Genomic DNA, 22,574 nt, shown 5'->3' on the forward strand with positions numbered 1-22,574 from the left:
TCCCAAAGTGTAAACTTAATTAGCCGAAGTGTGACGTGGTGGGGGGCGCTCATGTCGGCCTCGTCTCCTCTGTTTAAAAGAATTTGACGGCGAATTCCGCGCAGCAGTAGCGGCAGCAGCAACGCCGCGTGTCCTCCGGTCCGACAGCGCGTCTCCGCCGTGCTCCCGCCCGAGGAGCGTCAAGTCCACCGCATTGCTCACTGCAGTGTGTCCGCGCTTGAGGAGATGGCAGCAGCTGCGCTCAAATCTGTCTGTCTTTCCGCCTTTGACTACAAAACTGAGAAATATGTCATTGCGCAGAACAAGCGTGTGGGAATTCTGTACCGAGTGGTGCAATTGGCAGTGCTGGGATACATCGTGGGGTGAGTAGGAAAGCAGGGGACGGGGGGGCATTTGAAAGTCGCCAAAAGCCATCAACTCTACGGGTGTGACAGACCGCGAGGTAGTCGCGGCAACAGCACAGACCTGTCAAACTCAAACATGCTCTGGTAATTGGTTACTATTAGTAATGTCGTTTATTATGTTACTTTTACAGGTATACGGAGTTCTAAACGTATCGACAAGGGCAGAGATTTGGAAACAGATATCGAGACGCATAAGTTAGACAGATACTGTACTGCACATCAGTAACTGAGAGATAAAGGAATACATTACACATTTACTAAAATATACACTTCGTAAAGAGAACGGTAGGAAACACTATTTGTATTTATTCCATACGTTGATATATTTATAAATACAATACACATTTGTAATGATAAATGCGAGCATTAAGTTAGTGTATGTTCGTACAAATGGTGACAGAAGTAATAACGAGTGTATGTCGCGTTTGACCACGCAAGTAAGAATTTTACTGTACTCCGTACACTTGACAATAACAATACTACTACTGCTATTAATAGGAGTGCTTCTTATGTACAGGTTTAGCGGCAAGTGAAGAATATACTGTACCGTTATAACTGCTATATAAATATTGATGTAAAAGGGTTTAAGAGGTATATATTTACAGTATCAGTTTATCCAGCCACCCATGATCAAACCTGCTTAATCCAGTTCATGAACGTATTATTCAATGCATATTTATCTATTAACTATCCATGTAACATGCTGGTGCAGTGGTAAGTAGTTCTGCAGTGTTCAGAAGTGCAGTGTTCAAGGTAGGAATCCCCAGCCAAGATGCTATCCATGTGGAGTTTTTGTCATCCCCAAAGATGTGAATGATAGGCTACAAATCGAAAATTGTCTGTGTGTGGTTGTTTGTGTGTGTGTGTGTGTGTGTGTGTGTAAGAGAGGGCCCTGTGACAGAGTGCTACTTTACCCCTGAGCTAGTTCCTGCCTTTTGCCCAATGCTGCCAGAATAAGCTCCAGCCTCCTCATGACTCTGAGTTGGATTCAATGGCTTTTAGAATGTTATCTTATAAGTATACAGTAAAACTAAAGGAATATAGGATGTGATGTGTGCAAAGTCTTGCATTATACTCTATGTATAGTAAACATCTACAATGATACACTGTATTGCACATGATAAAAGACATCTATCTATCTATCTATCTATCTATCTATCTATCTATCTATCTATCTATCTATCTATCTATCTATCTATCTATCTATCTATCTATCTATCTATCTATCTATCTGTCTGCCTTAGAGAACTTTTCAGATCTGTCAATCTATCAGTTTATCTAGATTGAGATACATAGAAACACATTTATACGTGTATAACCCAAATACTGTATATACTGTACTTTTAAAACCAGGACCATGGTGCTTTTTAAGGGTGAGTGAAGCAGACTGAGGAAGACTGTCAGGAGATACATACAACTCATCAAGTCTGTCAGATAGCAGTACATCCTTCCTCACTGGGATAGACAGAAGCGTATTATTCTTTAATGGCAAACATCATGGAAGCTGTGTGAGAGATACCGTGTTAAATGAAAGGATTTCAAAATCTGCCAGAGGGAGCTCTGGTCTGTGGTTACCAATGCCAAAATGGGCTGTGCCTACTCCTGGAAGTGATTCATTGGCTTAACCTGGAAAAAACAGAGGAGGAGCATTAATAGGTTGCCACCTTGTAGGAAGTTCACAAGTCTAGAGATGAGCAGAGTCTCACTAGTAGAATGATGAGAGACCACGATCATTAGGAAAACAGGAGGATAGAATGTGCTTTGGCAATAGTTTCTCTTGTTTTGTTGTATTATTTTGTACATCGTATATTTGCTATTATCTATCTATCTATCTATCTATCTATCTATCTATCTATCTATCTATCTATCTATCTATCTATCTATCTATCTATCTATCTATCTATCTATCTATCTATCTTTTGGACAGAAAAATGAGATAGTTGCACATTTGAATGATGGGGATGTGAGAAATGTGCTATATAAATGTAATGAATTATTATTATTATTATTATTATATCAGATGTTTGAATGGAGAGGTTTGTTTTTATGTTCCTTAATGTTTAGTTTAAACAGTGCGCTTTCTACAGCTGGTGTTTACATGAAAGCACCCAACCCCTTCAAAGGACATACTGTTCACTCGTTTTTTTTCTGTCAGGGAATCTAGCATTCAGAAGCAATACCCACCATAGTCCTGACCGTCCTTGGCACTTTTTCTAGATTCTGTCACTGCAGACACACCACATTAGACACATGTTCTATGGTTATAAATAGCAGAGTTGGTTGGGTTGAATATCTTTCTGGAAAGCAACATTGGTGTCCTTGTTTTTAAATAATACACAGGCCCGAACCAGAGCAGCAGTTTTAATATATCAAAGAAGAGGCTTTTCAGTTTAAATCTGAATAAAAACATGTTGAATATGTTTAATTTTTTGGACTATTTTTGCTGAAATATGTAACTGAATTACAGAAGGGGTGAAGCTATGGGGAGGCCTGGGGGGACCAGGTCCCCCATTTAGAAACCAGGCTTCCCTATTTAGTAGAAAGCTCTCCCCCCAACACGCTATCATGACACTATCATCAATTGTCAATCACTTGAGATGCTCACCTGTAACGGGGCCACCGCCTAGGAAACTTACATCAATCATTAATGAATAGAGCCATGCTAAAATTCAAGTGTGACTATCTCCAGCCCAGCTCCGGACCTTAGCTCAATCATCAATGAATTGAGATGCTCTAAACTTCAAGGGAGCCCTCCTTCCCGGAACTCACATCAGGTCCACAATATGTTTTAGAATTTACAAACAGCTTATGGCTTGCCCACCCAGTTGTTTCAAGGTCCCTCGTGACCCACCACCACCACACACTCTGTGCAATTTCTGGACTCACCGCTAAATTACAGCATGTCTTCATTTTTATTATTCACATTTTTTGGGCTTATAATTTGATTCTGAATTATTTTTGTATATTTCTATTGTGCATTTATAATGTTGTTTTAATTTTATCATAATATTTTTGACATCATTTTTTATTTATGTATTGTTGTTAGTAGTGCTTCAATGTAGCTGCTAGATTCTGAGATCCTCTATGTGTGTGAAGTTTGCATTTGTTTCAAGAGAAATGTTCAAAGCTGAATTGTCTACATGTATTCTTCCTTTTTTTTACTGTGTCACAATTAAATGGGAATCATATAGTGTATATAAGTATTATAATATATGATTGGCCGTACTAAAGAACTTTTTGATGAATGGACAATTTGTAATATGGAAAGATCTGGTATCATCACTCCCAGAGTTGAGTCCTGTCTTTTACCAGTTGTTATAGGATACTATTTGGCCCCACATGACCCTTAACAGGACTAAGCAAGTTTGGAAATTGTTGGATTGATAGCTGAGATAAAGAAGTTAATAATGAATGTACAGTATAGATGAATTTGCATTCGATTGATGCTTAGAGAAATGGTCAAAAGGAGATATTCCAAAGCCTGCTCTATAAGCAGAAAAATATTTTATGTAAAATTATATTTATAGCACTATTTGGGAAACAAAGTTTATGATTCTTTAAAGTTGCTTCTGCCCAGGCCATTCATGCTGTTTTGCGGAATATGAACTTATTTGTCACATAGGTGGAAGCTATGTGGTGCACTGATATTCTTACAGGTTTACTGCATGATATACTAAATGATAGATAGCATTGTCAAGGTATCAGATGTAGCACAAAGCATACTTGTTACAGTTAATGAGGGAGGTATGGGGTGGGGCTGGTAGCTGTACTCGTGAAGCAGGTTCCCCTGGGACTGACTTGTACATCCAGTTGTATAATATGCTAGTGGAACTGAAAGACCCGTGACTAAAGGATATAATAACAAAAGCAAGCCTGTTGCGTGTCAAAGACATTACTATGCGCTTTGTTTTAGAAGCTTAATATTTGTTGCTAACCAACAATTTTATTCATAACCAACCTTGAATATGCACATTTGCTTTCTAAAAATAAATAGTTCCTAATAAATTGATAGGCAGTTGTGTCTCTTTTTTTAAATCACCAGTAGTATTTTGTCATTTTTTGCAACCGTGATTTGGTTCTTGAGGACTTAAGCAACCCTATAATTTTTTCCCAGCTATATTAAAAAATAAACACTGTCATATAGAGTTTGAGCTCTTGGCTAAAAATATTTTTGTATGTAATTTTACTGTGACCCCTTTTATCTGTGCATATAGTACCACAATCCTCAATTCACAATAGCTCCTTCTACTCTTCCAGGTGAGCTTTACTGTCTGTTTCCCAACTCTGACTACATTGGAGTAGGCTGGACAGCTTCCTTTTAAGTCAGAATCGGGGGTACTTCATGTGTCAGGGCATAGCCCAAAAAACAGGGATCATGAAATTCTGCAGCACTCCCTAGTGGCAACCATGGGACCCAGCAGGCCTGGTTCATGGCACTATAACTCCCATCATGCTCTGCAGGTGTCCACATGGTTACCAAGGTCCTGGGATGCTGCCATCTAGCTTTTTGGAAGCAAACATATACTGGAAAATGAGCTTTCCCCATTGCTGTTTTTTTTTGTCCTTCCATCCCTTTATTATCCCATTAATATTCTGGATGGGATGTCAGTCCATCACTGTTCTTCCATTCCTTTTTCTCTCGAGTAGGGTGGTGGATAATCCTGCCTGGCACTTACAATATATACACAAACATATATACTCTATATACTATATACGATATATATATTGTATATATTTCACATTTTTTACTTGTATACTCATATTTATGCTATTATACTGTAAATAAAGGGATTTCCATCAGCCGCATCTGAAAGATGGCATAGGTTAAATCACAAGATAAGTTGTTTAAGTTTCTAGCTTCCCTAGTAACTTTCCATAGTTTATAAGATGATTAACTACTCTCTGGCTGTCATTTCTTATCTTTGTCTGTAGAAGCTTAGGAATGTCTTTGTGTAGTCAAAGTGCCTCAAGTAGAATAAAAGTTCCCTTGCCGCTCTCCAGTAGATCTATTGAATTAATATATACTGTATATATATATATATATATATATATATATATATATATATATATATATATATATATATATATATATATATATATATATATATGTATATTAAACTCTTTGCAGGAGGACTTTGGAGAATTATTTTAAAAGAAAACCATGACAATGATTTAGAAATTCCTTTACATATGAACATGGCTGTTCAAAACGCAACATCCTCAACATATACCAGAATGTAAAGTCCTAACATTGCCTTATGTGTATTATACTCAATGGAGTTAAGAGCCACAAGGACAGTTATTGCTGATAAAGGTGGTTTAACCAGTTTTTTTGCATGCAAGCTGGTAATTACTTTTTTCACATGAGGAACTGAGCATTGTACAACTTTCTTAAATGGATACATAGAAAAGTATTATAATTATTATTAGTTCTCACAGTCTTTTTATCTGTAATTTTTTCATTAAAGAGTTAGTAGTATTCATTGTGGAAAATATATAGTTGTGCAGATAATCAGATAAGGTGTATACTTTTACACTGCACTGAATCCTTGTCATTTTTTTCTGTGAAAGGCACAACATACACCGGTCTTTGGATGGTTGATGTGAGAGCTATAGCTAGCAGGATCTCTGAAGTTAGACTGAACTAGTCTTCATCTGTTAATGTTAATGAGCCATATGATATTGTAAGAACTAGTCAGTAGGTTGTGTCCTACAAAAGACAAGCTTCCTTTTTCCTGTGTCAAAGAGACTGCACTGTACTGAGCTTGCCTCAGCAAATCCTAAGAGCTGAGTTCTGCATCATGGTGTCAGATATCTAGCAAAAATACTTGCTTGCCAGATCCAATATAATTCAGGTTTAATTATAGAAAATGAATCAAACATTTTTACAGGCACCAATCAGATGCCCTATTTTTCATTCCAGAAGGTCACTTCATTGTATTTTTCTCTCTCTCTCTCTGTGAACTGTTTATTTCTGACTGCATTTAATGGGTGCCTACATTAAAATATGTAATTAATTGGTATAGTGAAATGGCAAAGAAATAAAGAATCAGATACATTCTCAATCTAAAATTAATATTTCTTCTTGCCTGGCAAGGTCACTGTTCCACAGTAGATGTTCACCTAAACGTATTTAAATGCCCATAGACATACCCTCAGTTTTAATTGTCGCTCTCCACCACAATCTTACTTGTGTTTTTAATGCAAATCTTACTATATGGGATTTAGATCAATCCTAGACTACATTGCATCGCTGACTTTAGCATAGCTTAAAAGGCTTTAATATAAGGTGTCATCATGTCCTACAGTAATAGGTTTCCATATAATGTAGCAGGCCTCAACTTGACACAAAAATGTATATATGCAGTTTATGTTTGTAACTTTGATTTCAAAAAGAATATCCATATAGTTCCTGTCATTCTGTCTTAAACAGGACAGTTAAGATTGTACTTTGGAATGAGAAAAAAAGAGAGCACAGCTACACTTATGCACAGATGGGCTATACCAAAAGCTAGTTAGTATAACAAGTGTATAAACAACATGTAATAAGTCATATTTTGGATTAAAAAATCACTGTCTTGTCCTGACATTTTAAAAGACTAAAACGTAGATTTTCCATGGACTCCTGTTATACTGGACCTATTAACACAAGACCGCTTTGAAGGCCAAACAGTTAGGACCAATGCCACATTGCCACAAACTTCCCTGAGTTGCTATTCTTGGAAGTGCAAGCATTTTTCAGTAAATTAACCTGTATAGCATCCTTTGGTGTCCTGTTCTTTCTTAAGATTTATTGGTGGAGGGTGCTGAAGGTGGAGGGTGGAGGGTCATAGACATCTTTTTCATCTCAGATTAGAAAAGGCATTTCCTGTACAAAATACCTAATTTCCTCCTGAAAGGCATTGTTCAACCTGAACAGCTTTTAATTCAATTCTCTCATTTTACAATATTCAGAATTTTATCCCCACTATTACATGTGTCTTTTTGGTATCCCCATTTAACAGCAAGTGATATCCAGTACCAACCACTCTTCTCCTTAACCTGAGTATGTTTGAAATGTAGGAGGCAACTGGGACAATGTTATGGTGTGTCATTTGCTAAACCTGAAGTCCCTGCTTATTTTTATATTCAAAGATGTTCTGTAAGGGCAAGGCATGGTAATTTTCTGACTTCACTAGTGGTATAATAGAGATTGCATCATCACCAGTCCATTAATCAATTTTTATGTGAACTCCAGGAACTAGATGATACCTGACTCTTATTTTTTCAAAGGTTCCTGTAACCACCTTGAGATTTACTTAACACCTTATACAATAAGGTGTTTTTGACATTATTGCACCTAAATTATACAGTTCTAGAAGAAGCCGCTGCCCCCGCGACCCGATCTCGGATAAGCGGAAGAGGATGGATGGATGGAAATTATACACTTATTACTCTGCTTATGTAATGAAGAAGCTGTAAATGGCTGAAGAGCAGAAAGCACACTTTACATTTAAAAAAAAGTATTTATATGATTAAAAGCCTTTGTTTACACCAATATCTATTAAAGAAAACAAACAAGTGGGTGCTTTAGGGAGTTCTTTTGTGCCCAAATATGTCAGCTGTCAAGTACAAAGTTTAGATGTCATATGTCATAGAATTGAAAAATCATGCTGTTTGGCACAAAGTGCCCCCCCTTGTTAGAAACATAGTGTCCCTTTTTAGAAACATTTTGTCTCTTGAACCTAAACCATCTATCAAAGCAAGTATTGCAGTAGCAGCTATATTTTTTATTTTTTAGAAAAAAACATATATATAGTGTATGTACTCAAGCACACACACACTGTACATGACTCTGAAGCAATAAATAAACTGTAACTATGTATGTATATGTGTTCATCGAAATGTTTACTTTTAAAATTATTTTTCATGCCAGTACTTGAAACGATTTGTGTTTATCATAAAAAGACCTTTTATTTTGTACACTAATTAGAGTTTTTGTGCTGCAGTTCACCCATATTCTCCTGCCTTCTGTTGCAGTAGCCCCAATGAAGTTCAATGCATTTTTTTTAAATTATTTTTCTTATTGTTATGTTTACAGTGTAATCCGCTCCATCTCTGCCCTAGCCAGTACCGCCAAAGGTATTAACAGAGCTGTGCCAGATATTTTAATCCCTTTCTAATATTGCTTGCTTCACCAAGAGCTTGCTTCATAATCCCATTGAACCCCCACCTCGATTATATTTCATGCCCTTAATTGAACATGTTTCTGACTCCTGGGTTGGTGGGAGTTGGTCAGAGTCAGCATGTTTAAAAACAAGATTAAAAAATATCGCACAGCACAGTCGATCCCTTGGTCGGGGGGTTAGTCTGTGTGTGAGGTGGATTATACCGTGAACAATCCACTAGCTGATATGCCTTTTATTTAGCTCATATGTTCATGACACAGAAACGTGAGTGGCGTGATACTCAATCGGGGGTCGGGGGCATGACACTGGTGATGTTATGCTAGCTCATACTTGAGTGAATCCATGGCTGATGTAACTTGTCAGCACTGTTACATAGCCCTCCCGTTGAAGTCACTGTCCCCAGTGACCACTTCCAATTTCTTGCAATGGCCCACGGACTCATTGAACCAGCAGCATGGTCATCTCTCTTGCTTCATGGTGCAGCTGGTGATGAGGTCACATCAGCAGGGATCGTGAGGACTGTCTTGTCAAATGGCACAGCTGGGATGTTGAGTGTTGCACTGTCATGTGATGTAGCAGAGGCATTCAGCCCTGGTCACTTATAAGCAAACTGGCAAACCTCCTTGTGTGTAAATGCAAATATCATTTGTAAGGGGGGAAATTTAATGAACTGGAGCTGCCGACTATGTTCCAGGTGTGGATCTCATCTTTGAGACTTTCCCTCCACCACCTCTTTACAGTGCCTCTACGATCTGCCTTGTCCTTTCCCTGCGTGCTGCTTCTCACGTCTCACTTGGGGACAGTGGCAACTCAATCTGCCAAACTGTTCCCCAGCTCCATAAGCTCAAGGCTCTTCTGGTGTTCGTGCAGCCAGGCTAATGGACCTTAGCAGCTAGAGAAGCGGTGGTAGAGCAGCAGAGGTGGCAGTCTCTCAGTTGTTTTCCCCCTGTACCTCTTCTGCAAACAGCACTTCAGATTGCAGATTTGAGACTCGAGACTTTCCAGCAACTCCTCCGAAGAGACAAGCGGGTCCTTTTCAGGGCTGTGAGGCACTCAGCGCTCTAATAAGTTGGACTGTAGGTCTTCTATCCCTGCTTCTGACACTAATATAGCATTGGCACTGAGCACCACAGCACCAATTGGTGTTGTAATGATGGCTCATACTTGGGTGGTTCGTTCCTGGATGGTGTAACTTGTCAGCGCTGTTACAATATTTTAATATTGAAAGAGAACAGACAACATGGAAACTTATGATTTATTTGAAAAAAGGCACTCACATGTACAGTATGTAAAATGTCATTATTGCTTTTAATTGTGGATTTACTGCATTGTACACAAACAACTTTGAAATATGGCTGTATCTCGCTGGTGGGACATCTCATGCCTAAGTGGTCACTATTAGTCCCTCCTATTTATTTTGAATACATACCAAACTGCTGATGACTTAACGAGTCTTGCACTAATACTAATAATCTTTCCATTTAGTTTTTTTTATATTGGTTTTACTTTGTGCAATACTCTCTATTTTTTCAGAAGATACAGAGAGATTAGGTGCCATCACTTATAGATAGTCTTCAACATAACTTGATTAATGTCTAGCAGCATGTAAATAAATACTCGTTCAGCAAAAAACAATATAAAGAAAATTTTAAAAATAAATTAAGAATGAGAGAAAACAGTTAACATCTCAGTAATTTTTGGATATCTTTCATATGTGTATTAAAAATAATCTGTGGAATGACTATGGGTGAAAAGCAGCCTACAAATTAAACTCATGGTAACACACATCATGGTGATGTGTGTGGTCATTTAACACAAAGAGAGTTCTGTTTCTCCTGGGGTGCTTTAGAACTACAGGAGAAAACCCAAAGATGATAAAAGCAAAGAGAAAAATACAATCACAACATTTTTCTCTTAGTGGAAGCTATACCAACAGTAGGGCAACTTGACTTGCCTATAAATGACCTAGCTGATAATTAAGATGTTTCCTCTTCTTTTTCAGATGGGTTTTCCTGACAAAGAAAGGTTACCAAGAAACAGAGGAATCAATACAGAGCACGGTGATTACTAAATTAAAAGGAGTCACCCTCACTAACAGCTCAGACACAGGAGTACGATTGTGGGATGTGGCAGATTATGTGGTTCCTCCTCAGGTGGGTCCATAGCTACGTGTGTTTTAGGTCTGTAACAGCACTAGTTTTATGAAAGTGTTTTGCTCATCATAAGAAAATTCCATATGCATTAATACAAATCATTTGTGTAAGGTCGCCAGTTTTATAAGTCAACATCACACATTCAACATCTCTTCGTTAGTTTCTAACTGTGTTTTATTAGACTACTAGACAAAGAGCCCGTTTCAACAATGTAAGATGAAACGAGCACGAGTTTGTGTCAGCAGTGTATGAAGAACAAATGATAAGTAACGAAGAAGTTGTTTTGTAATGATTGTAGTCCGCTTTACTCATTACTGTACAGGCTTGTACTGTTAGTTGATGAATTTTCCAGGCCTATAGTATAATATTGAATGATGAATGTTCCAGTACAATATGGAATAGTAATAAGTATAAGCAACACAATATTGAATGAATGCGTAATTAGGCCTCGAGCTGTAGTCGAAATCGCCTTTCAGGCATCTAGAGCTTTAATCGAAATCGCCTTTCTCTTTGAATTTTTGCGGCCGTAAATCTGCCGCCTGCTGCGATGTTGGGGTTGGATGTCGGTCTCGTAAGGTTTTTCGGGCAGCTGCGCAGAAGGCGACTACGCATTCGGCTTCGGACGTGCGCAGAAGGCTACTGCGCATTCAGCTTCGGACGGACGTGAGTGAGGAGGCAGGCGAATTATGTATTAAGATATGTTGGTTTGTTTTGTTTTTTTTTTTGCATTTTATTGATTTTATTAAAATCAAATAACATTCCATACAAGCAAGTCAAGTTTAACAAAACTAGGTTCAAAATGCATTAATTATATGTTGGTTTCATCTACTGAGTCATTTTCTATGCCCTCTTTCCTTTGGTCATGGTAATGGTTTAGAGCCCATTTGGTTGAAGCAAGTATGAGGCAAGAAAGGATGCCAGTTCATCAACCTTGATGCTTTTAGACATACTATATTCACTGTCTGCGGTGGGCTGGCTCCCTGCCCGGGGTTTGTTTCCTGCCTTGTGCCCTGTGTTAGCTGGGATTGGCTCCAGCAGACCCCAGTGACCCTGTAGTTAGGATATAGTGGGTTGGATAATGGATGGATGGATATATTCACTGTCACACTAGGTAAATGTAAAGTTTCCAATTAAAGCAATAGCGCAGGCCAAAATTGTGGAAAGAAATTGGAATCCCATAGGAAACCTATGTGAATATGGAGGTAGGTATGCAAATTCCAAAAAGAATGCACCACAGGTAAGTATTGAACTTTAAAAGCTGCATTTAAAACATTAATAAAATACTCCATATGTGCTACCAGCAGGAACTCATTCTCTTCACTTCATACTTATGTGGAGCCAGTTTCCAGGCATCACAGAAAATGTCTAAAAGCTTTTTTTAAATTTTTCCTTTGGTAATTTCTGACTTGTTAGATCTTTTCATAACTTGTGGCTAATTATGAAGCCAACCTGATATGTGAGTTTTTCTGTTGATATCTACAGTATGTTTCATTCTATTGTTCAGAACATGGTACATAACAGGTTAAAGATAAGTATGGAAAAAACAATTATTCTTGATTCTAATATAATTGATAGAAAAATGACAATGAATATCAAGAGATTTGCTTCATTCAAAATGTGTTTATTAGCTGTTTACGTATATGTTAATACACCAATCCATTTTTTTATCTTGCTTAACCTAACTGCAGAGTAATGGATAGATAAAGTGAATCCCAGCTGGACTGTATAAGGCAGGAATCAAAACTGGACAGAGCATCATTTCATTGCAGGGAATAGTCAAACACACTCCCACAATCACTCAGCCTAGCCAAATTTAAAGTTGTCAGTTACTCTAAAAGGCATCTCTTAGGTATGTGAGGAAAAATATTGGAATATCCACGCCAATAATTCGGAATGTGCAGACTCCAAATAGACCGTGAACTCTTTGAGTTTCAATCATACTCTACTTGAGTTGTAAAGCAGCAGAGGTAACTACCCTGTCTATGCATTGTGAAAGCCAGCCCGACCACAGACAGACAGACATCATTTTAAGTCCACCACACACAATTTATTTACAGTATATACAATGTCCACAGTCCAGCACAGCACACAGTGCTTCCAGCACCAAACACCTCTCACATGTCCTTTCCCTGGTCCTCTTTGGGCCACCTTCTCTCCACCCTCCGAAGCCTTGTCTTCTTCTGCCCAACACCAGCTCCTCGACTGTTGGAAGGCGGCCCCTTTTAAGCTGCCACAGATATACTCCAGGTGCCCCCTGGTGTGGCGGAAGTGCTGGCTGAGCAACCGGAAGCACTCCAGGTGACCCTGGAAAAGTGCTGGCTTCCAGGGCTTCAGCATCCAGAACCCGCCCCCTGGGGGTGGCCACAGGCCCCTATAGGGTTGAGCTTCCCAGCTCAGTTCCTGTGACCTCCATAGCAACCAGGGCAGTTGTCCTCTCCTGGCAGAGGCGCTATATAGGTATGGTACCCAGCCGCCCGTGACAGCATACTGCATCTAAATCATTTTACAGGTGTATTCATATGGCATAGCGTAAACCACTGTGTTCTATATGGCTTCCTGCACCAAAATCTAGAAACAAAACAGATTAAGTATTTAAGGTAGTGCACCTTAGCACTAACTGTGTATAGTACACACATCCATAAGAATATGAGAGAAGAAATCCAAGATACAATTGATTTATTCAGTCTGCTAGAGATGAAAGGAAATAGGGATTCACAGAGGGATTCTACAAATGCTGTGATTAGTTAAGATGTCAATATTGATTAATAGAAGTATCCAATATATTATAGATTTACAGTTTCACTCATCACATAACCTTGTGCATGTTTAGTCTTCCTGGTAGATTGCCACAGTCAAATTCAGGAATGCATATAATAATGGCTCTCCCCATATATCAGCATGAGGCTTCATAGGATGAGTATTTGTTTTGCTAATCTAAATTTACATACACATTTTATGTTTTCAGCCTGGATTTTTTCTTTAATATCTCATCTAAAATATCAGATAGAAAACCAGGACAGAGTTTTTATTTTCTAGACATGGTCACATACTTTGTCACATAGCTCAATGTACACTACTGTTCGCTCAGCTTTTTCATAGCACTAAACATGGTCAGTACCTCACAAGAGAATCTACACATATTAACTGTACTTCCTACTCAGATGTAAGGCTCAGATGCTTTGTCAACTTCTGCTTAAGCTTTTGCTTTGGACTTGGTAATATTTTGATTTTTTTATCTTATTGTACTAATAGTTCTGTCATACAAACATACAACATATTTTTGCGTATCTACTACAACAATGCCTATAAAAAGATAGATAGATAGATAGATAGATAGATAGATAGATAGATAGATAGATAGATAGATAGATAGATAGATAGATAGATAGATAGATAGATAGATAGATAGATAGATAGATAGATAGATAGATAGATATAGAACATCCACAAGGGGGATGATAACAAGTCTGCTTAAAACTTTTATGTTTATTTTTTAAACAAAAAGAATGACATTTATAAAAACCTTAAAAAGTAACATTGCGTTTGCTTCTTTTGTTAAATATGCAAAGCACACTTCTGGCTCATTAATGATACAAATTAATTAAGCGTGTCTTATGGTCCAAGAAAAGGTTTTTCTGAACAAATAGGGAATTAAATTCCTGATGCCTCTTCCCAGTAAGGATTTATTTTTTCTTTCTTTCTTTCTTTCTTTCTTTCTTTCTTTCTTTCTTTCTTTCTTTCTTTCTTTCTTTCTTTCTTTCATTGTTTGTGTATCAAATGCTAAAAAAAATGAATTGTATAAAGTATTACATTTATCCATACAGTGCCTACATCGATTATACTTCCTGATTGTTTGGTTGTTCATGTTAATTGTGTACTAGTGGTGCAGCAGCTAAAGACAAGTGATATTCTGGTTTAACTGTAACATGAGACTCTGGCACTGAAAACCATGGCTTGTAATTCAGCTGTTACTTTCCATGGAGTGTGAAGAGACCATTGTGTTGTATTTGTATTTGGCTTCGTAGTAGGCTTACAGACAGAAGACAGCAACCAACTGTCTGCTTGTTACTCTGAATCTTTCTTAAGTTGTACCATTCCATTCACACAAATTGTTAATTCTTTCATATTTCATTGTAGTAGCTGATCTCTGTGAAGGTAGTACCAAACATCAGCAATGCTGCACCTGCTTTCCTCCATAAGCTAATTGCCTCCTGTACAAATATTTTGGTAGAGCAGCTTACTGATCAAATGTTAGTCCATCAATAATATCTATATAAACCGGTCAACATTAGTAATAATTTCAATCAACTATAGTTCAAAATTAGGGAAGCAAGATAATTTAATGTTTTTGAAAACAACAAGTCCTGGTTTGTCATGAAACACTGTTTTGCACTTTTTATAAAACAACACAACCATATAGTATGTATCTATACCTGTATAACCTTTATGTATTCCAGTCTCAATTATTAATTAAGTTATCATACATAATCATTCTTAAATATGCACTACCTCCAGATAGAAACTGTAATGTCATGTTTTCTTCTTGATTTTGCAACCTTGCTCACTGTCACATGCCTGTGACTGTTTATGACTCTTTATGGTGATGTTAAACAGAAGTAGATCATAATAAAACTTATTTTTATTTGGGTAAATAGTAAAAAATTTATTTTTTATTTATAGATCCTATATGCATATATAATCCATTTAATTTTTTCATTAAAATTTATTTAAAAATTAATTTATCTGTTGATGCCATCCCAACCCTTCCATTTTATGTTAAATGTAAGCTTATCAGAACTAGACTAAGCAGATTGTTGAGAGGATAATATCATTTAGGGCTTCAAGCTAACTGAACACACAGCTTTTTTACTTATGATCATAAATAGAAATAATAATAAAACTAGCCAACCCACAGCGTAGCATACGCCGCATAATTATGTATTGATGGGTGACCACTTCCTGAACGACACAGTTGTCAGTACTTGAAGATTAAGGTGTAGCGGGTCTTCGTTGTTGACGCTTAATATAGCTTGCGTACTGTGAGGTTCTGGAGTCACAGTTGAGAAACACTTTTTTAATGTCTTTTAAGCACAGGGGAAACAATGAACATGTGAAAAATCCGTAATGTAATAAGCCACCAAGAAAAGTAACTTTGCAACAATGCTATCCACAGAAGTGAAAGCCAGTCGTCTTTTCTGGTTTGGGCTGCTTTTGCAGTCTTACCGCTTGTGCATATTAAATCTTGAAATCCTTCGAGTATCTAATTAACTAACTAACACCCACCCACACACACACACAGCTTGTGTAGAAGATCAGCTGCTAAGAGAGCGTCTTGACTGTTGCAGGGCCTGCATCGGTGAAGCAGGTGAGACGCTAATGAAACAGAGGCACAGGGCTTATTGGTTTTTAAAGACTGCTTTCTTCATTGTGTTTTGAGAAGGAAACATAGAATTGTCCGTGACTGACAATTGGAGGATAGCCGTCGCATGCTCATTCAGCGATTCACATCCGCGACTAACATGCCTCTTCTTACATGGTCCTGCCGCGTCCACCTTCGTTCTCAAAGCATACACACCGCCTGGTCATGTGCCCGCTTGCAAGAGCAACTCACGGAGACCCGCCCACCAACTCTAAGACTATGGCGTGTAAAACAGTTTGCGATGGTGGTGCGTGCGTCACATCTTTTTGAAAGTTTGGCCCAGTGCCTTATTAATTGTCATTGCAAAGGCAAATCTAACAGGAAATTGTCTTCGTGTAAAAGTAAAAGGCAAATTATCTGTGACAAACAAACTGTTTTACACGCTGCATACCAACCGGGGCGTAGTATACGCTGCATAATCACACCGCTTTTGTAATGTTTTTTAAGCAGAGGGAAAAATTTGCAAAATCCGTAACGCTGCTTTCAGTAAGTACAATGCACACGCGTTTAATCTGTCACTAATTAACTAACTAACACCCACCCACCCAGCTTGTGTGAAAAAAATGCGCCCGTTCTTTCATCATTTTGTTGCAGCCTATCAAAGACTTGCTGATCATGTTTTCTAGACTCAATATACATGTTGCAGGGCCTGCATCGGTAAAGCAGGTGAGACGCTAATGAAAAAGAGGCACAGGGCTTATTGGTTTTTAAAGACTGCTTCCTTCATTGTGCTTTAACCTCAGTTTTAAAGGATTGTTTTAAGGATCCCATGGGATACCCCTCACAAAATGTTTTACACGCTGCATACAGCCATTCACATCCGCGAGAAACATGCCTCTATGAACAGTCATCGTGGCTCAGAGATGCATATGGCCTCTAGAACAGACGAACATAAATGACGCCATATTTCCGAGTCGTCGCGTCCGAGTTGGTGGGCGTGGCTCTGCGACTTGTCATCGTATCCAATGGTCTTAGAGTTGATGGGCGTGGTTCCTTCCTGCGTGCTCCATGGGCGGCTTACTTGTCGGCGGCTTAGTGAATCCATGCCCCTTCCGGCATGCTTTCCATGGGTGGCTACTTGTCGGCGGCTTAGTGAATTATATATATAGATAATTGTGAATGGTCTACTTTTAAACTGGGTTTGTTTGGACTTGATGCTATGTTGTAATAATCAGTAAATTATTTTTACAATACGAACACATTAACATATTTCTGTTTCTGAATCAAGTAAATGTATCTAGTGTTTATCTCATTGGATGGGCACATAATACTGTACACATTTACAAATACAGTATAAATAGAGTTTTAATGAAGAACAGAATATTATTTGACATTTACATATATATACACATGGATTATATATGCATATAGGATCTATAAAATCAGGCTCATCCTTAGATACAATAGTCAATAAATAGTCTCTTGCAAAGTTTGTTTTATGTGTGTGACTTTTTATAATGTGATTGTCTTAAAGGAATATTACACCCAAAATGATGTTTTTATATGTTACTTGCACTATGTACTTTGTAGTGGTGGCCAAGAAAAAAATTAAATCTCATGTTTTCATGCCAAATGAACAGAAAGAAGTTTATCACATAGTAAAACTCAATGGTCATCAGTTCTGAATAACAGCAAAAAATGCTAAACATGTCCATGGAAAAAGGGAAAAAACTCATGTTATTTATGTTGTGCAATTCACCTGTCTATTATCCAGTCACTAGCTCAAAATGTGCAAAATATATATATTATTTGCTAAAACTGTTAACAGGGTTACTACCTGAATCATCAGCATTTACATAAACAGTAGACCAAAAGACTCATGGGAGAGACTTGTTGAATTGAAGGCAGGACCCATGACCAACGAATGATAGGGAGAGGTGGGTCTTCAAGTCCACAAAATGCTGAGCCAAGTTAACTGAATTTGGTGTAGGATAGTTTTAAATAGTTTGAAACTTAGTATAATGCATACTTAACCCTTACTGTGAAATTAGATAACCCAAAAGATTAAATGATAGATTGATGGAATTCACAGTTGTCTTTCTTTTAGGGACTTTCTAAAGACTTGTTAAAACATTAGAATGTTAATACAGACCAAAATCTGAACCTAATTATATTTTTATCAAACAAAAGTCTTTCACAAAGTTTTTCTCTTATTTTCACAAGATTCGAACACTACTTTAACCAAACATCCATCTTCCAGTACATAACATAGCTATCATGATGTCATGGATAATTTGGGACATGAGTCGTGTACCTAGCAACCATGTCATATGAAAGCAAACAGTCACACAAAATGGCAGCACTCATGAAAACTAAAAACACAAAATGGTAACACTCAGGAAAATATAATCTTACAAAATAATGCAGACTTAATCAATAAAACAACAATGGGAAATTATTTATGTGTTGCTGGAAAATTCTGTTGTTTATATTGTGCAATCTTCTTATACTCAGACTACCACTTCTACTGTACATTAACTAGTAGTCTGTTTCCAACTGTTTCAGACAGCCATACATAGTACACTAAGTGCAACACCCACAGCAGGTCTTGGAAGGTGCCAATATAACAGTGATGGTGCTTTTTCCTGAAGGGCATTACCAGGTCTCAGACAAAAGATTACTGTGTGATCCATCTCATAATGATTTTACAGCTGGAGAAAGCTGGAAGCTGTAGTCAGAGGAACAAGAAATAATTAGAATATTCCATTTAAAATTAGCTTTTGGGGGTTATAATAGAACCTGCTGTTGGCTATGCACTAATATGTAGGCAAACATTTTAAAATAACTAAGAAAATACTTTGTAAGATTGACGCTATATAGTGCCTGACCCGACACAGATTGAAACGGAGGCACATGTACAATAAAATAGACTATTTATTTTCTTCCCCTGTGGGCACACGTCTTCCCCGTGGCCCACAGGTAATACACAGTCCAAGCACTAATCACACCAGTACAATAAGCACTTTCCTCTCCTTGGCACCACCACTCCTCCCAAGCAAGCTTGCCCTCCTTCACCCGCTGGCTCCTTTTATAGTTCACCCGGAAGTGCTCCAGGTGCTTGATCACTGAGTTCCGGCTACACTTCTGGGTGTGTTGAATCTCCTGCCCACACGGGCTCAGGAGTCCCAAACACAGCACCCCCTGGCGGTGCCTGCGGGACCCAACAGGTATGTACCCAACTCCAATTCCCAGGGAGCCCTGTGGGAAACCGAGGCACTGCTCCACCCCAGGGGAGCGGCCATCTAGCATCCAGGGGGAGGTATTGCACTGTCCAGGGCTGCTCCCCCTGAATATAGTGTGCAGGGGCATCCCGGCTGGGCATGGACGCCAGCCGCCTGCCACAACTTCTATCAACTTAACCTAAATAACTAACAAATGGTTCTTACACATCCAGCTCCTAATTGCTTATGCTAATGGGAAAATCAATTGCTACAGCATTACTTAGTAAGAGACTTAATTATTCAAGAATATTTATATGAAATGTAAGACTTAAATGTAAAAAACTTAAAGCTTCAATGTAAAAGCGCAAACACGATTTAAACATTAAACATACAAAATTTAAGATTAATCATTTCAATTAATTGCTGTTTCCTAGAGCAGGCAAAGTTTATTTACGGGTCTGTCCAGTGCTGGTTTTCTTTGCAGATATGCTGCAAGGTAAAAAAGATCCACATGTGTATGTTTTTCGATGACAAAATCATTAATTTGATCAGGTCTTTTTGTCCACTTGTGTTCTGGATTTAGTAGAGAATGTAAGAAGCAGTAACATATCCATCTTCAAAAGCCTCTCCAAAATGATGCATTTGTGCAGACTTTATATGTCCAAACCCTGCTGATTTAATGCACCTGCTTACATTGTAGTCCACAAGTAACCGCAAATTGTCCATCCGTTTTTAAATATTAGTTAGTTCAGGTCCTTTCAGTAATCATTAATTCAGTGAGAACCCTTGGTAAGTGGCTGCACAGTCAAAAATCTTTGGATGATGTGCTCTGTGGTGAGGAATGTACCACACTCTTTCTTCTTTGAGTGATAACTTTTCTATGGGTACTTTAATAGCATATCCTTTATCTAAAATGTCTTGCATAGAAATTTTGAAATCCTCATGGAATGTTAGGGTCTTTTTAAGTTTTTTTCTTGAGGCCAATAGCACGCTGTTTTGCGATGCAACAATCGTTCAGCATTTTAAGTGTCTCACCTTTAAAAGGCAGATTAATGCAATAGTGTCCATCCACTAGTTTTGCTTAGTCTGAGACCATGTGCATGAACTTAATGTCTTCTTGTGACATTTCCTGTTTTTCATCACAGCTGTGCTCTGTGCACTGAAATATGGCATTCTTCCTTAATGTTAATACTAGTGTTAATGTTAATGAAGCCTTTATTGGAAGTACAAAAGAGAAAAGTGAAACCATGCCTATGGCAAATGACTGTTTTCTCACATATTTTGTTTCAAGCCCAACATTTGGTGATGTCTGTTTAGATCTCATCTTTTCAAATAATAAAGACAGAATTATAAAAACAAAACTTAAGCAATAGTGAACACAACTTGATAAAATTTGAAATTGTCTTTGAAAACACGAAAAAAAGACATTGTGAGGAATGGCCTGGAGCCTGGCTCAGTCTGGACGCCCTCGACCTGGAAGGACAAGGGCAGACAGCTTACATGGGGCTTTGTCTCCCTCAGGATGCTAGATGGCAGCCAAACCAGGCTGGGATACCTGCTTGGGTCCCCACAAGGCATGCCATGTATTACAGTTTCAAGGGACACCCCATTTGGATCCTTTGGGGGCTGAGAGTTGCGGTATTTGGGAGCCCCTACTCTGTGGAGCTCCAACCTCACCCAGAAGTGCTTTGGAGCTGCAGCTTCATATAACTGGAGGTACTCCCGGGATTTGGATAAAAGGAGCTGGTGTAGTTAGTGCACTTGTGAAATTAGAATGTTGATACTAATAAAGGAGGGTTGGCAGATACTAAAGAGGCAGAAAAATAATTAAATAAAGACTTGGACAATCTTCAGAACTCGAAAAAAATAATATAGAAATGATGATCCAAAGAAACAAAACTAACAAAAAAATTGTTTAATTACCTAAGAAGGTGAACAGTCAAAACAATTATCCCAGGAATGCATAAACCTTAAAAATAACAAAAATCTAAGCCTTCTGGCCTTCACCTCTAGCCCTTTTTACTTGTCTAGCCACTTATCAATGGCTTCCTCCCAACCCCAAGACCCTTTTTATATTCACTGCAGGGGCATTTAAACCTTGATAAATCTTCACAAATATTTATAGGTTATCAGGTCCGATGCTCAGAGGTCTGCAGGTATCCCTGAGCTACCCATAGTAGCACTAGGTGTTCTTCACACGTCTCACAGGACAGAGTGAGATTGGTAAGGACCAGACTTTCTTTCCTCCCCAATACTCCTACAAATTTAACCACCAGTGTGCATATTGTTCTGTGACCACATGATTGGCAGTTTAAAAGTGCAGGCTATTTGCATTAACTAACAGGTGATCCTAATAAAGTACCCACTCAGTGTGTATACATATTTTGTAAAAGAGTGTGTCTCTCTTTTGTGTGGTATTTTTGTTACTTAATTTAATACATTTGGCTTATTGGTTTTACTATGAGAGGATAGAAAGCATTACTTTGACTTTGACCACTTAAAAGTTATCCAGGCTGACAACAACATTTGCCAGGATGAATTCAGTGTCCGTTTCATAAATGTTGTTTTCAGATCTATTTCATCTTGTAAATCCATAAAGGATTTTTCAGATTAAATGTCTTTGCCATGTGTGCAGTTTTTGCATTTCATTCAGTCATATATGTTTTCTTTATTTTTAAAAATGAACATACTGTATGCAAAATCAATGAGCAAAAATTTTTGTTGCATTTATAAATGATCATATTCTCATACTTATTAAAACAATACAAATAGAATAAAGCACAAATTTGGGGAGTAATGTTGGTTAGCATATATTTTAAAAAAATGTTTTCTTTTTGTTTAATCACAGTAAAGCTAATTCTTTGTTCGGCTCTCTTTCTCATTATGTTTCTTGATTTTAGGGGGAGAACATTTTCTTTGTTGTAACAAATATGATAGAAACTCGAAATCAGTCCCCTGGATACTGTGCAGAGGTGAGCATCCTGCTTTGATGTCTCTCATACACTTTTTTGTAAGAGAATGTTGGCCTATGCCTTGTATAAGATCCCTTCAGCTCTTTAAGTCTATGTGGATATTTAAGTTATTTTTTGTTTTTAGTCTGAAGCAAAATAAAATTTGCTTCATAAATATTTGTGACTGTCATTTATCTCAGATACTTTGTATTTGAAATGTTTTTCCACAATATTGTTCATGCTGTAGACATGATGAAACAGACCTACAAGAACTTTTACACAATTTTGCCTTCTTGGAAATAAATAAGAAAATAACTA

General features: G+C 37.9%; 1 protein-coding gene across 2 annotated transcripts in view; it reads left to right on the top strand.

Moving 5' to 3' along the window:
- Positions 1 to 22,574, top strand: part of p2rx5 (purinergic receptor P2X, ligand-gated ion channel, 5) — a 46,698-nt gene continuing 24,124 nt past the window's right edge. The window contains exons 1-3 of one of the 2 annotated variants that reach the window (XM_051931072.1): positions 1 to 362; positions 10,575 to 10,725; positions 22,206 to 22,277. In XM_051931072.1, the coding sequence (XP_051787032.1) occupies positions 226 to 362; positions 10,575 to 10,725; positions 22,206 to 22,277 (360 nt within the window). In that variant the 5' untranslated portion in view covers positions 1 to 225. The remainder of the gene's footprint in view (positions 363 to 10,574; positions 10,726 to 22,205; positions 22,278 to 22,574) is intronic. The other variant, XM_028807186.2, reaches the window with a different exon arrangement.

Source organism: Erpetoichthys calabaricus, chromosome 8 (genome assembly GCF_900747795.2).
Source record: "Erpetoichthys calabaricus chromosome 8, fErpCal1.3, whole genome shotgun sequence".
NCBI classification, from domain to species: domain Eukaryota; kingdom Metazoa; phylum Chordata; class Cladistia; order Polypteriformes; family Polypteridae; genus Erpetoichthys; species Erpetoichthys calabaricus.